Raw genomic sequence first — 13490 nt, 5'->3', positions numbered from 1 at the left:
GAGCCCCGGGGGTGAAGAAGTCAGAAGGAAACAAAGCTCAGAAAACCATTCGGTGGCATGGGCTGTGGGGGATGGAGCAGTGCGCATTCGGGGCCAAAATTTCAAAAAATTCTATGCCAGCCAAACCAATCACATCGGGCCTAGCCCTGGCCAAAAGCTATCCCTGTGCACACACCCACTGTGAGGGAGTCAGGGGATCTGAAAACAGCCTGTTTCTCCTTTTTGGCTGGGGTTTCCCCCATCAACCTCACTCCTCGAGTTTTCTTTTGTTTATTTATTTTAAAAAATTGTTTACAGATTTTTAAAATGTATTTTAAAGAGAGAGTGGTGGGGTGGGGGGAAGGGCTGGAGGGGGCAGAGGGAGAGGGAGAGGGACAAGCAGATGCTGTGCTCAGCGCGGAGCCCGATGAGGGGCTCCATCTCACGACCCTAAGATCTTGACCTGAGCCGCAACTCAAGAGTCAGATGCCTACCGGCCTGAGCCACCCAGGCGCCCTGTTTGAGTTTTAAAAAAAATTCATATTGTGAGGGGCCTGTTTCCTTACAGGAGCGTAGACAGACCCCGGAGGAGGGCACCTAGGGAGGGCCTGGCTTGGTTGTCTGAAGGTGGACAAGTTTCTCCTCGTTGGTTATTTGGAGAGTCCCTCTGGTTTTAACTGAGGAGAGAGTGGGCTTTAGCTCCTTCAAGAGGCAGGACAGGACTCTGTCCTCCTCTCATGCTTTTGATGGAAGTTCAAAAGGAAGTGGAGGCTTCTCTGAGTGCCTTGATCTACACTCTTTTGCAGCCCCTTTCTTCCCCACATCCTGCACAAAACCAGACAAGCAGGGTCCAGGGCTCCCATCAGACTCTTTTTATTGTCTCTTTTACAAATGAGGTTCAGGTGGAAAGAGATAGAAAGGGAAGAGCTCGCTCTCTGGCTTCTGAGCATCATTGCCAGGAGGGACGAGACCACCGCCGCCCCCCCCCCTGCCCTGCTCCTCTCTGCTCACCCCCATTAACCAGGAGGAGGGGTTCCCATCCAAAGCTCCCGGCCCCGGGACAAGCCCTTCCCCATGGAACTCCTGATATCCTCCTCAAGGGTCATCTCGGTTCCTAGAGAGAGAGAAAGAGGCTGGTTTGCAAGGCCCCAGGCGGGGGCAAGCAGGCTCTAGGAGACGCCATGCCTCTTCTCTTCCTCCTCAGCCCTTCTCCTGAACCCACTCTCCTCTGGGGAGCCCAGGCTCCTCTACGTATGACCTCGTCTTCACCCTTTGTCACCTGTTCTCCAGGATTCCTCCCTCCCTCCTCACTCCCTGGGTCCCCTCCTTTTGACACTTGCTCAGAAAGCCCTTCTCTCCCTCCTGTTTTCAGCCACCCCTTGGCTCGCCCCTCCTAGCCTTCTACTACCTTGTTTGCATGCCCTAGCCCCCACCTCTCCACGTTTCTGTCCTGGCCTTTGGCTCCGGCTCCGGCTCCGGCTCCGTCCAGGGCCCCGGGAGCCTCGAGAGCTGCTGGAGCCTCTGGAAGAGTTGCTGCCCGCTGTGGAGCAGGTGCTGGTGGCCTGGCCCCGGGACAGGAAGCTTGGTCGGCTGTAGGGGAGCAAGGTCTCCTCTGCAGCACAACAGAGAAGGGCAACCAGGCAGAGAACAGAACGTCACCGTTTGCCCAGTGGGCCACCTTGGCCTCAATCCCAGCTTTAGAGGAACCGTTGAGGGCAGGCACGGGGCTCGGGCCATCCTGGGGGCCGAGGAGAAACAGAATGCCCCAGCACATGGCCTTGACACAACGGGCGCTCCGAAACCCACCGGGAACTCCCAGACAGAGAGAGCCTTGGGAAAGAAGAGACAGAACACCCAGCCCCACTCTTCTCTCATCTGGGCTTCAGTCTGGGAAATTCTACAACTGGGGAACTTCAGGGGATTTTTCCCAGCGAGAGCTACAGAGACAAGTGTAGGTTTGGATCAAAGGCATGAAGCCAACTGAGGGTGAGGGGTGAGCTGGGTTGAAAACTTTAGAGTCCTTCGATGGCACGGTCTATACTACACTATCAGCCTCCAGTGCCACCTTCTGGTGTGGCAGTGAGCCTCTGGCCTGCCCTGGCCCTCCTTACCATCCAGGTGGGGAGCCCGCTGGGCTCCCAGGGGCCCAGCCTGCACCATTCTCCTCTCCCCACTGCGGTCCCGCTCCCGTTCCAAGGAGGACATGCTGCCTACTGCTCTCAGCCCTGAGGCCCAGCTTGTCTCTTCCTCGGGTGGCGGCAAGGGTGGTGGGGGCAAGTCTGGGGAGAGACCTCTTTTCAGCAGAGTCTCCCACCCCTCCGATCCCGATCTTTCTCCTGCTCCTACTCCCCGGCACCAGGAGGCTGCAACTGAACAGCCCAAGATTTGGGTTCACCTGCTCCCTCCTCCAGCCCCCAGAACTCCCCCTTGGTTGCTGCCTATTCCCCCTACTGTCACCATCTCTCATGGCCCAGGGCACCCTCACCGCCAGGACTGTGCTCCCGACGGTAAGGAACAGCCTTGGGTTTCCGGATTCGGACGCGGGGCCCTTGAAGTGGAGGAGCCATCTCCCCAGGCACCTGCCGGGTTCTCCCTGTCGCATCAGCAGATGGGGAGAAGAGCGGGTAAGAGAGAGGATCAGGCAAGGGGCTTGAGGGTGAAGAGGAAACAAGGTTGGGGGGGGCGGTATGGGGAGGTAGGGGCAGGCTGAGCGTTCTGCAGACTCACCGGGGGCACTGCTGGCGGCACTGGGGACAGGGCTGGGGCTGAGGTGATGGGAGGCTGTGGCGCCAGCACCCAGGCCAGCTGGCCTCCCTTCGTGGCTACTCAGAGTGGGCTGGGATACACTGAGAGGGGAACTTGGCCCAAGGGGCACCCTCCTGCAATGACATGAGGCCTCAGCATTTGTTCACTCAAGAAACTCTAAGTGCCTACTATGTGCCAGGCACCGTGCTAGGTACTCCGATGAATAAGGCACAGGCTGTCCCCCACAGGGCTCCCAAGCTAGTGAAGTGTGAGGAGAGCCATGTTTTTGAAATGCCCCGAGAAGCCTGCAGAGCCACTCCAATGGAGAAAGAGTCTGAAGGGAGTGAGAGACCTTGTCAGCCATCACGTTCCTTCCAGAATCACACTTCCACTCTGACACGGTCATGAGACCTTCTGTACCCCAGATCCATCCATCCATCCATCTACCCATCCATCCATCCATCCATCCCTCCCTCCCTCCAATCATCCACAGAATAGATATGCACCCAGGGCCTATAATGTGCAAGGCACTATATACCTCCCTACCTGGGCATCTGGTGGAGATGGGGAATGTCAGTGGGGGGCTGGGGAGGGTCAGGAGGTGAGGGGGTAAGAGTGGCTGTGGACTGCTGTCCATAGGAAGATGTGGGAGAGGGGGCTTCCCCTTGGGATGGAGGGACCAAGCAGCCTCCCCTGGAGCTGGGCTCGGCCAGATGGCTCCGCTCAGGCATTGGTGGGCACCACTCTTCTGGCTCTGAGCTGGGGACAAAGAAGAAGAAGAGTAGCCATGACTGAGCAGCTTCCATACCTTCCACTTGGCCTTCCGGTTGCCCTCTCCCCTCCTTTCCCAGCACCTCTGCCCTCCCCCAGCAGGGCCCCCTCGGCTGGCCCCACCTGTTTAGGGCATCTGCAACGGGGCACATCCTTACCCGCCCTCCAGGTCCTCCTCCGGCCCCTCTAGGCAGCTCAGTTCACAGGAAGGGGGAGGTGGGGGCAGGGCTTCTGGCCAGTTGAGAGAGGGCATCTGAACAGGTTTTCCCAGAAGCTTTACTCTGCCTCCCCTGGCTCCTGAGAAGGGCAGGATGGGGACACATGGAGATAAGAGGCAGATGAGAAATGTCAGAAGCAAGTGCTGGGCTGGGTCCCAGAGCGGAAGGGTAGAGGATATTCTTTGGGGATATTCTGCTCAGAGCTAAAATGGGGGTGTTAGGGACTAAGTCTTACCACTGTCCCCCTGGCTCCATTCTGGAGGAGCATACTGGCTCCAGGTGCCTGGATCCCCTGAGGGATTTGGGGGGAAACCCCCATGGAAGGTCTGCAGCTCCTCCCCAGCTGGGTCAATGGTGCTGTAGACAGGACCCTCGGTAGGGGCGGCAGTGCCCCGGGCTGTCTGAGCCAGGTACAGGGAGATCCCTGCTTCTGAGGAGGAGAAAGAGGGAGGCCAGGGGGGGAGGCAAGGGGCAGGGGGCAGAGACAGAGAAATAGCGGACAACAGGAGAATGGAGGGCAAAAGGAGATCCCACCGGATCAACTTCTTCCCCCACCCAAACCTTACCTCCCAAACCAGGGTAAAGGTTAGGCATGAGAGAAGCTCCCCCAACTCATATCCTCCCCAAGGGACTGACCAACCTCAGGAAGACTGACAATCCTCGGCTCCCTTCAGTTTGCCCCAGGAGGTGGAGAGGAGAGAAGGGTGTTGGGGGCCAGGTGTGCCCCTGAGGGAATTAGAACTCCTCACCATTGTAATATCTGTCGTCTGGGTCAGGATTGCTGGGGCAGCAGCTCCCCCTGGGCTCCTGGGCTGAGGGGCTTCGAGATGGGTGGGGCCACGAGTCTGCTAGCCAAGGGTAGGGGGCGGGGCCAAGGCCCATGGGTGGCCTGAGGGAAAGCACGTGAACGCTGGGGACCCAGAGCCTGAACAGGACAGCGAATTTAAGGGTAAACAGGAATTGTAGGACAGTAATGGTGAATTTGGGGGTGGCAGGTGGGAGGCAGTCAGCGGCAGTGAGGCCTAGGGAGGAAGGAGAACGGTCTCTTGATGGAGGGGGATTATCCTTGGGAGATGGATTAAGAGGATTACCTGGAACTGGCTCCAGAGAGGCCCTCTGAGTGTGGGAAGGACACTGGGAAGATGAGGGGGAGACTGAGTGAGAGAAGGGCCCATACTTGGGGTCTGAACCCCACTGGAGCAGAGAGAGCTTACCTGCAGGTGTGTAGGCAAAGGAGGCTTCCGAAAAGGAATCCATGGGAGAAAGAAGGGGGTAAATGGAGAAAGGGTCAGAAATACCCACATTCTTGTCCCCTTCTTGGCCACGGTCCCAATTGCACCACTCAGCCTGTACCCTGGACCGATTTCATCACAATTTCTAGGAGTGGGACTCAAGCATCAGTATTTTTCTAAAAGTTCCCCATGTGTAGCCAAGGTTGGGAACCCCTGATCTAAGAGACCTCAGAATCTCCCCAGACACGCCCCTTACCAGGGAGTAGCAGAAATCTAGTCTCCCCTTTTCAGCGGGCCCCGCCTTTCCACCCAGAGCCCGCCTCACAAGTTAAGGCCCAGGATCCTGACCACGCCACCTCCCGCCAGGCCCCGCCCCCCTCCAGAATTGCCCCTTCTATACTGAGACTGACTGCAAAGCCCGCTCTCCTCTCGAGGCATCTTAGGGGAAGATTTTACCCGTCTCCCCAGACTCAGGTCCCGCCCCTCCGGGCCCCGCCAGTTGCCCCCAGTCCCGTCCGCTTCTTGCCCGACGGTGCCCACAGCGCGTCCCTCTCGAAGGAGCGAAGCTCGGGGAGGGAGGTGGGGGAGTGGGGGAGTTCGGGGGGCACCACCCCTCCCTTCTGACCCCGCCCCCACCCACCGAGCGATGAGCCCCTCCCGTGCCGCTCTCCGTCGGGCCCGCCTCCCTCCCCGAGGGGCGGGATCTCCAGGCCCCGCCCACTCCAAGACCCTCCCTTCCGTCTCCCCAAGGCCCGAGTGCGCCGGTCAGCCCGCGCTGCCCCTCAGGCCCCGCTCACCCGTGTAGTGACTCAGCTCCTTGCGCTGCCTCCGGCGCCGGTAGAGGACCGCGCAGAACCCGAGCAGCAGGGCCCCGCAGGCGGCGCCACTGCCCGCGAGGAAGGCCGGCTCCCGCAGCACCCTCGCCAGCCGCTCCGCCAGCCCCGGGCCCACCTCGAGCCCAGGCTCCGATTCCGGCGGGGAAGCTGTGGGGGTCAGAGAAGTGAGGGGACCAGGGGCCCGGAAACCCGACAGCGAGTAAGAGGGGCCATCCCTGACCCCGTAGGCACGCCCACTCCAGGACCCCCTCCCCCTCCAATTCCCCAGCCCGGCCGGCCCACCCCGCCTCCGGACTCACGCAGCTGCACCGACACCGGGACACTGGCCACGCCCACGCCAGCGCTGGTGGCCGCCGCGACCTGGGTCCGGTAAAGAAGACCCGGCAGCAGTCCCTGGAGCACCGCGGAGCGTGCCCAGCCTGCCGCGGACCGGTTGAGGTGGAAGCGGCTCTCATTGCCCAGGCACCAGATCTGGGGAGGCCGAGACCCGGGTTTAGAGAGTCTGAAATGGGATCCTGGCCTCACGTGGAAGCTCGGAAGCTCTGAACAGTAGAGGGGGCTTAGCCAGGCATCATTCAGCCTGAATGACGGAACACTCTGAAACCTCTCTCCTCTCCCCCAACCTCATCTCCAGCCCCAAGGTCATTCTAGGTTCCCTCCTCCCTAATCCTAGCCCCTAGCTCACCCCCCATCCCCCACCCCCGCCACCCAGTCCCTTCTTAAACCCTGTACCTGGTATTCCTTGATGACCCCATTTTGCTGGGAAGGGAGCGGAGGTTCCCAGGACACCGTGACACTGTTGTTGCCTTCACCCCCCAAGGCCACTGTCACTCCCTGGGGGGGACCACTGGGGGCTTGGCCCCGGGAGGAGCATGGTGAGAAAGACAGTCATTGCCAGCTACCCCTCCTGCCCCAACTTCCCCCTCCCAGGTATCACCTTGGGAACTGAGATATCAGGTATCCCTTCTTCCCACAACTCCCCTTGCTCTTCCCCTGCAAACTTCTATCTTCCCCTACTCCCTCTTTCCTGTTGTTCATTCGTGGGCTCTGTGCACCACCTCCTTACCTTCCTCAGGAATGCTCCTGGTCACAAAGGGACTTTCAGCCCCCAGCCCCTCCTGGCCTTGGGCTTGCACCTTGATCTGAATTTGGGTCCCTGGCGGGAGTCCTCTTAGCACAGTACTTTGCTGGCTTGGGGACTGTAGGTCCAGTACTGTCCAGCTTCCCCCATCAGGACCTGCTACCCTCCAAGACACCCGGAAACCTTGCACCAGCTGGACTGGGCCATCTACCTGTAGGAGACAGGACAAAGCATACCAGAAGGAGAGCCAGGGACCACACAAGTCCTCCGGGCCCTGGCCCACCTCCACTCACCCGGTTTTCCCCAGCCACTCACTTCCCACTCTCCCGTACCCATTCCTGGAGGTCCCTATGGCACCCATCATCATCCCTGCCCTTAACCTCATCCCTATGCCACACTCACAGTCCAGGACACCTGCAAGGTCCGGGGCCCAAGGACTATGGGCTCCTGCACGCGCACAGCCACTTCAGCCAGCCCCAGCTGGCCTCTCCATGGGTCCTCCACTGGCCGGGATGGGTTGCTGTCTATTGACCAAAGAGCCCCCTCAGCAGGAGCCACCAGGGACAAGGAGTCAGACTGAACCCTACCTTGCGCTGCCCCCACAGACTGCACCACTTGGTACTCCAGAACACACCCCAGGACCAGGAGGGGGCTGGTCAGGGGAAGAGCTTCCAGAGGTGGGCCTGGGTGTCCAGCAAATAGGAATCTACTCTCTGCACTTCAGAGACCTCAGCTCCTCCTCTCTAACATGAAGATGAACCCTCCAAGGTCCCTTCTAGTCCTAACCTAGATTATCTGTGGGTAAAAGGCTCAGAAGTGAGGGGCTGGATGACTGGATTTCCCTCTCTCGCCTCTTCTCTTGTCCCCTCCATGAGAGAGAGGCGTGACTATGCCAGACCAGGCTACCAGGAGAGGCCTGGTGCAGCAGAAAAGAGCTGCCGTGCTGCCATAGTTTGGAGGGGGGCACTCTGCAGTGTTTCGTGTCATATCCCCGAGCCAGGGACTCTGACCTTACTCACCCTGGGTGCGCACAGGCTCAGAGACGGGGCTGGGCTCACTGAGGCCCCAGGCTCCCACGGCGCGCACCAGGAACAGATAGGTGGTGCTGGGCTGCAGACCACCGACCGTGTGTGTCTCCAGCCGCACGCCATCTGCCACTGTCCGCCAGGTGTTACCAATTGTTTGACTGCAATGGGAATGGGGTGACGGACTAGTCTGAGCCAGGGACCCCCCCCCAACTTGTCTACTCCCTCTCATCCATTCTCCTCTCCTTGGGAGAGGGAACGGGCAGAACTCTCCGCACCATAGCGAAGACCCTGAGAACATAAGATTCCCTTCTTTTGACTTTCCAGGTTTGCATGTAAAACTTTCTCCATACCTGAAGGCCTCTATCACATAAGAGGTGACTGTGGCCCCCGCCTGTGGGTTGGGCTTCCAGGTCAGGGTAATACTGTTCTTGGTGATCTCAGTGACCACTGGCTGAGAGGGAGGCCCTGGAGGGCTACTGCGTTCTGTAGGCGGCTCTGGTGATTCCCCCCAGTCTTCTGCAGTGAGGAGATCATCTTTAAGTAGAAGGATGGGAAAAGGACAGCCCCCCAAGGAACCTGCCCCCTTCCCAGAGAAGCTGAGGAGCTGTGACAGGGGTGACGGTGGAGTGGGGGGCAGAGTGAACGAACCCCTACTCCCATCTGCCTCCCAAGGGCACCACCTCCGTCCTCCCCCTCCCCACCACCGTGGCCGTGGCATTTGGAAGCTTAATCGGTGCTGGGGCTTGGGGAGGTACCGACTACTCGTAGCAGGTTTGGATGGAGGTGTTGGCAAAGCGAGGGGACAGAGGCAAAACTCACCCCGCGTCCTAAGCCAGCTACTCCACGTGGCCTCCCCTGTGGAACTCTTGGCCACACAGCTGTAGAAACCCATGTCCATCTCCTGTAGGAGAGGGTAGAGGGCTGGCAAACTGGGGATGGAGCAAGGTAGGGTGAGGGGGTGGAGGTGGGTGTTCAGAAGGCTGGGGAAGACATGGTCCACTTTCGGTGGTCCCAGAGAGCAGCGGAGTAGAAATGGAGTTAGTCCCAGTGGGTACTTAGGAGAGGTGGGCACGCGGACCGTGTGGCCGTTCTCAGTTACTCGGGTCCCAGGGGGGAGACTCACCCGCACACTGGCGATGTACAGGGTACCGTTGGCCATGAGGCTGAGCTGGAGGTCATCCCCCTGCAGCCACTGCCCATCCTTCTTCCATTGGACGCTAGGTGGAGGGTTCCCAGTCACTCTGCATGGCAGCCACACAGAGGAGCCAAGTGCCAGCGTCTGATTGGCTGGTCCCTGGAGGATGATGGGAGGCAGCCCATCCAAGGAGGAGGCTGAGAGAGGAAGAACTTGGGCACCTCAGGAGAGGATCCCAGGCTCAGGCCACCAGCCCCTTGTCTTCCTTCTCTGCTGCTTCACTCGTCCTCCCCCCGGAGACTGGAGGGGCTTCGATAACCATCTATAGTCTCTGCCTGGGACCAGCCACCTATTAGTGGTTGCTGTGGCTGATTTCCAAACTTCAAGGCCATGTCTCAGGAACACGCCCCTCCCCTGGCAGACATATTATATAGAATCCAAGAAAAACAGATCTCTTTAAGCCATTACTTCCTTTCAGGCCATAGGTCCAGGCCTATCTCCATGAGCACCTACCTCTTTTTACCTCCAACAGGGCCTTGGCCAGGATGCTGCCGGCCACACTAACAGCCTGACACACGTAGTAACCAGCATCCCCACTCTGCACATCAGTTATGTTGAGCTGGCCTCTGGGAGAGACTGAGAAGCGCCCCTTGGGCTGAAGTGGCTGACTGGGGAAAAGCAGAACCTGGGGACGAGCAAAGAACCAGGGTAGGGAATGAGCAGGCAGCTGACAGAGAGAAAGATCCCTATTCCCATCAACCCCAGAATTCAGAGAATTCCTAAGGTTCTAGCTCCAACTCTGTCTGCACCAGCCAGTTATATGACCTTGGGCCAACCAGTGAGATCTACTCACAAAAATGTGCAAATTTTATTAGATGATTTTGGGGTGAACTTCCCAGCTTTGTGGCTTACAAGTTGGGAAACTCTGAGCAAGCTCTTTAACCTTCCTGAGCCCACATTTCCCCAAATTTGACTCTTAGGGGATAGTTATGAGGATTAAATGAGTAATCATGAAAATCTTTTAACACATTATGTGATAAAGGTTAAATATCTTCCCCTTTATTCTGGCTCTATGTTACGTAGATACACAGAAGGTAGGGAAAGAGGTTAGGGTCACAGGTAAATGCCACGTGGTTGATCCCCTGATGGATACCTACTACCCTCTACTACCCTCTACTACCATCAGCATTTCTATTCATTTAACTAATCTAGTTAAAATATATCAATCCCAGACGCTAGAGAAGATGTTGGAAAATTGTGGCTGTGGATTTGGAAATGAGGTAGTGGGGGAACTGGTTTTCCAGTGGGGTGGGATTAGTCAGACTTATTTTATTATACTGACCCTGTTTCCTAGTAGCAAAATTCCCACCCTTCCCCTAGTGGTTGGTACTCATGTTGTGTAACTTCAGGGAATGTTCCTTCTGGTTCTCATTTGAGGAATCGGTTTGCCAAGGTGGGTGGCTGTGAGCGCCCCCTGGTGGAAGCCCCTTGTAAATAGATGAGCGAGTCGTGCTGTACCCTGAGCAGCTTTGGTACAGTACACACTTTCCAGAGCAGCATATTAAAGCCCAGGCCCCAGGTGTCTGGGAGAGGAGGCACCGACTGTTTTTGCCACATCTTCAGAACAGCCTTGCCTAAAATAGAAGGACTCTCCAGGGAATTACCATACAGGACTGTTTCCTCCCACCTAAGCATTATTAATATCATTTCTTTTTAAAGTGTTCAATACGCTCCAGGCCTTTTATATTCATTATCTTATTTAAGCCTCTCAAATAACCTGCAAGGGTTTCTGAGAGGACCAAAGGTAAAACGGGACCTCAGAGAGAAGTCTGCAGGCTGTACAGGGTGGGAGGCTAAGACCCAGAAGAGAAGCTTGTGGGAAGTCCCACAGAGCTGGCCACCTACTTGACTTCCCTCCTTTTGCCAGAAGATGGCAGGTGGGGGGTTTCCTTTGGTCTCACATTGGAAAGCCACACTCTCTCCAGGAGCTGCCATCTGGTCCTGGGGCTGGGTCACCAGCTGGGGTGGGACTGGGAAGGGGGAGGTGATAAAGGAACAGGGAGTCAGGGCACTCAGAAGGGAGACTGAGGGAACAGGAGAGAGAGAAGCCCAAGCTTGGCTTAAGTAGGAGCAGATAGCCAACTCCTATTTCAAGCCTGCTCAGCTTTCTCCTCCTTTCTCTCCTTCTAAAACCTCTCAAGTGGCCCACCCATGTCTCCCACCCAGTCCTTTCTCCCTCGTTCTCCTCTGCACCCCGTGCTCCACGTTCCCTCATCTCATCCCTGCTTCTGGCCGTCCCAGGTGGGCCCTCACCGTGAACACTGAGGGAGCCAGAAGCTTCGGCGCGGCCCACGCTGTTCTCAGCCACACAGGTGTAGGTCCCCTCGTCGTCGGCACTCACACGCCCAATCCAAAGGCTGTGGTCACTCCGGATCTCATACCTGCTCCACTCCCCACCCCCAGGCTGGGTTGGCCACAGCTACAGACCCCTTCTCTCTCCCCCAAGACAGACACCAGAATCAGGCTACATAAAGACAAGGTAGGCCCCAACAGGGACCGAAGCTGGTATCCATAGACCCATAAAACGAATGGTGACTAGATAGGGCAGGGGCCACAGGCTCTGGGAGACAGATTTCTCTGTGTCATCAAGTGAGACGGTGTCTGCCTTCCAGTTTTCTAGGGCAGAGTATGCTCTTGAGCTGGTTGGGTCTCCTTACAAGCAGGAGGAGGGGGATTCTCACCTGCCTGTGGGCAGTTCCCCATCCTCCTTGCGCCAGCGTAGACGGGGTGGGGGATCCCCTTGCACCTCGCATGCGAAATCCACGGGGGCATCTGCCAGGACCACCTGATTCACTGGTCTACGCAGGAATGAGGGTCGCTCTATGGAGCCAGAGTGAGTGAATCGTCAGGGGGTCTACAAAGCTTCTTACTACCCAGGCTGCACACCCCCATAACCCCCAAACTCTCTGTGCCTACCCAGTACCACAAGTTCAGCTGCCCCACTCTCCCGTTCTCCTGCCATGTTGGAGGCCACACACACATACATCCCTGCATCACTCTTGAGTGTATGTGACATCATCAGCTTCCCTCCACGAATCTGCAGAGTAATAATGGTAACTTTGGTCTTTTGTAGCCATCAAAGCATATTTATTTATTTATTTGATCCTCCCAGTAAGCCAATAAAGACCAGTGAAGAAAGTTGACACACTTATCAGGTAAGGAATCCTTAAATGATCTGCCCAAGGGAGTTGAGGGGGGGACTGAGGGGGGCGCTTAGCTCTGTGTTTGCTCCTGCAGCCCAACCTACCTCCCATGAGTTCCTGGGGCATCTTGCTCCCCACCTATTTTATTCCAATTCCATCCTGTCCATCCTTAACTTCACCCTCACTTAATAGCTGACTCTCCATGCCCCGCCCCCTACCCTATGGCCCCGCCCACCATGATGGCCCTGTCCTGCCCCCCTCCCCCGCGTCAGATCCCCAGCCATGGCACCACGCCTCACTGTGATCCTTCCCTCCTCCTCCTTGAGTCTTGCACTGTCCTTCTTCCAGGACACGGAAGGCTCTGGGTGGCCACGGGGGGGCACGCATTCCATTACCGCTGGCTCCCCCACTGCCACCACCACGTTTCCAGGGGACTGCCGAAAATCATCACGGAGGACTGGAGAGAGAGAGAGAGAGACAGGGACAGAGACAAAGAGAGGAGGAGAACGAGCGACCAGGGGAATCGATGAACAACGGGTTAGGACACAAGGGAAGTGTTTTGGGGAGGGGTGTATCACCACAGACCTGCACTCTTCCCCAGGTGCAAAGATACCAGGCCCACTTCCTCCTCTGGCCAGGGCATGGACGTTAGACACCAAAGGTCACGGTCCCAAAAGAAGATGCTGAAGGGGCTGAGACTGGGGCTGGTTCTGGATCGGATTACCTGGTGCCCTCCCGCCTCTGGTTGGAAGCAACCAGAGGACAGTGCGACGCTCACCTGCCACTTCCAGCGACGCATTTCTACTAGCCGCTACTCCCAGGTAGTTTCGCGCCACACAAGTGTAGACACCCTCGTCGGGGCGCGCGCGGCGCCCGTGCACGATGCGCGGGAAGAAGAGGGCGCCGCTGGGCAGCAGCAGGCGGTGCGCGCGCGGATCCTCGCGCGCAGTGGCCACTCGCGCCCCGTTCTTGTACCACTCGATGTTGGGCCGGGGCCGGCCCTCCGCGCGGCAGGGCAGCGTGGCCGGCTCGCCTCGGGAGACCAGCAGATCTGGCGGCTGCTCCACGATGCGCGGCATCGCGTCCTCCGGCTGCACGGGGGGGGGGGGAGGGGGGGGGGGGGGGGGGGGGTTGGCACAGAGCATTTCGACCGGGATATTAGGGGACAGTTTCCAGAGAGAAAAACAACGCTGTCTGCCCACCCTGTCCCCCTTCCCCCTGTAGGGGTCCTCTGGGCAGACACCCCCACGTTCTTCGGCTGG

At 58.0% G+C, this 13490-nt stretch overlaps 1 protein-coding gene across 4 annotated transcripts; it reads right to left on the bottom strand.

Moving 5' to 3' along the window:
• Nucleotides 1-651: 651 nt before the first annotated feature.
• Nucleotides 652-13125, bottom strand: ROBO3 (roundabout guidance receptor 3). Of its 4 annotated transcripts, XM_025893794.2 has the most exons (27): nt 13007-13125; nt 12528-12685; nt 12002-12122; nt 11767-11905; nt 11339-11466; nt 10931-11055; nt 9539-9710; nt 9014-9222; nt 8710-8791; nt 8241-8406; nt 7882-8048; nt 7265-7386; nt 6848-7073; nt 6514-6635; nt 6081-6252; nt 5743-5928; nt 4928-4951; nt 4805-4847; nt 4463-4602; nt 3949-4143; nt 3654-3792; nt 3271-3483; nt 2707-2858; nt 2465-2572; nt 2091-2258; nt 1413-1591; nt 652-1093 (listed from the first exon to the last, which is right to left on the bottom strand). In XM_025893794.2, the coding sequence occupies exons 2-27, from the start codon at nt 12618-12620 to the stop codon at nt 1082-1084; spliced, it is 3603 nt and encodes a 1200-aa protein (XP_025749579.2). In that variant the 5' UTR covers nt 12621-12685; nt 13007-13125; the 3' UTR covers nt 652-1081. The 4 variants fall into 4 exon arrangements, with proteins under 4 accessions (XP_025749579.2, XP_073760008.1, XP_073760009.1 ...); XM_073903907.1 differs by lacking the exons at nt 4928-4951; nt 8710-8791; nt 9014-9222; ... (5 more) ...; nt 12528-12685; nt 13007-13125 and having other exon boundaries at nt 662-1093; nt 8241-8485; XM_073903908.1 differs by lacking the exons at nt 5743-5928; nt 6081-6252; nt 6514-6635; ... (11 more) ...; nt 12528-12685; nt 13007-13125 and adding an exon at nt 5402-5686 and having other exon boundaries at nt 662-1093; nt 4928-5090.
• Nucleotides 13126-13490: the final 365 nt, after the last annotated feature.

Source organism: Callorhinus ursinus, unplaced genomic scaffold (assembly GCF_003265705.2).
Source record: "Callorhinus ursinus isolate GAN/ISIS: 27379988/994484 unplaced genomic scaffold, GSC_fseal_2.0 scaffold19, whole genome shotgun sequence".
Taxonomy (NCBI): Eukaryota; Metazoa; Chordata; class Mammalia; order Carnivora; family Otariidae; genus Callorhinus; species Callorhinus ursinus.
The sequence above is the reverse complement of the archived record's forward strand: the minus strand, read 5'-3'. Positions and strand labels throughout refer to the sequence as shown.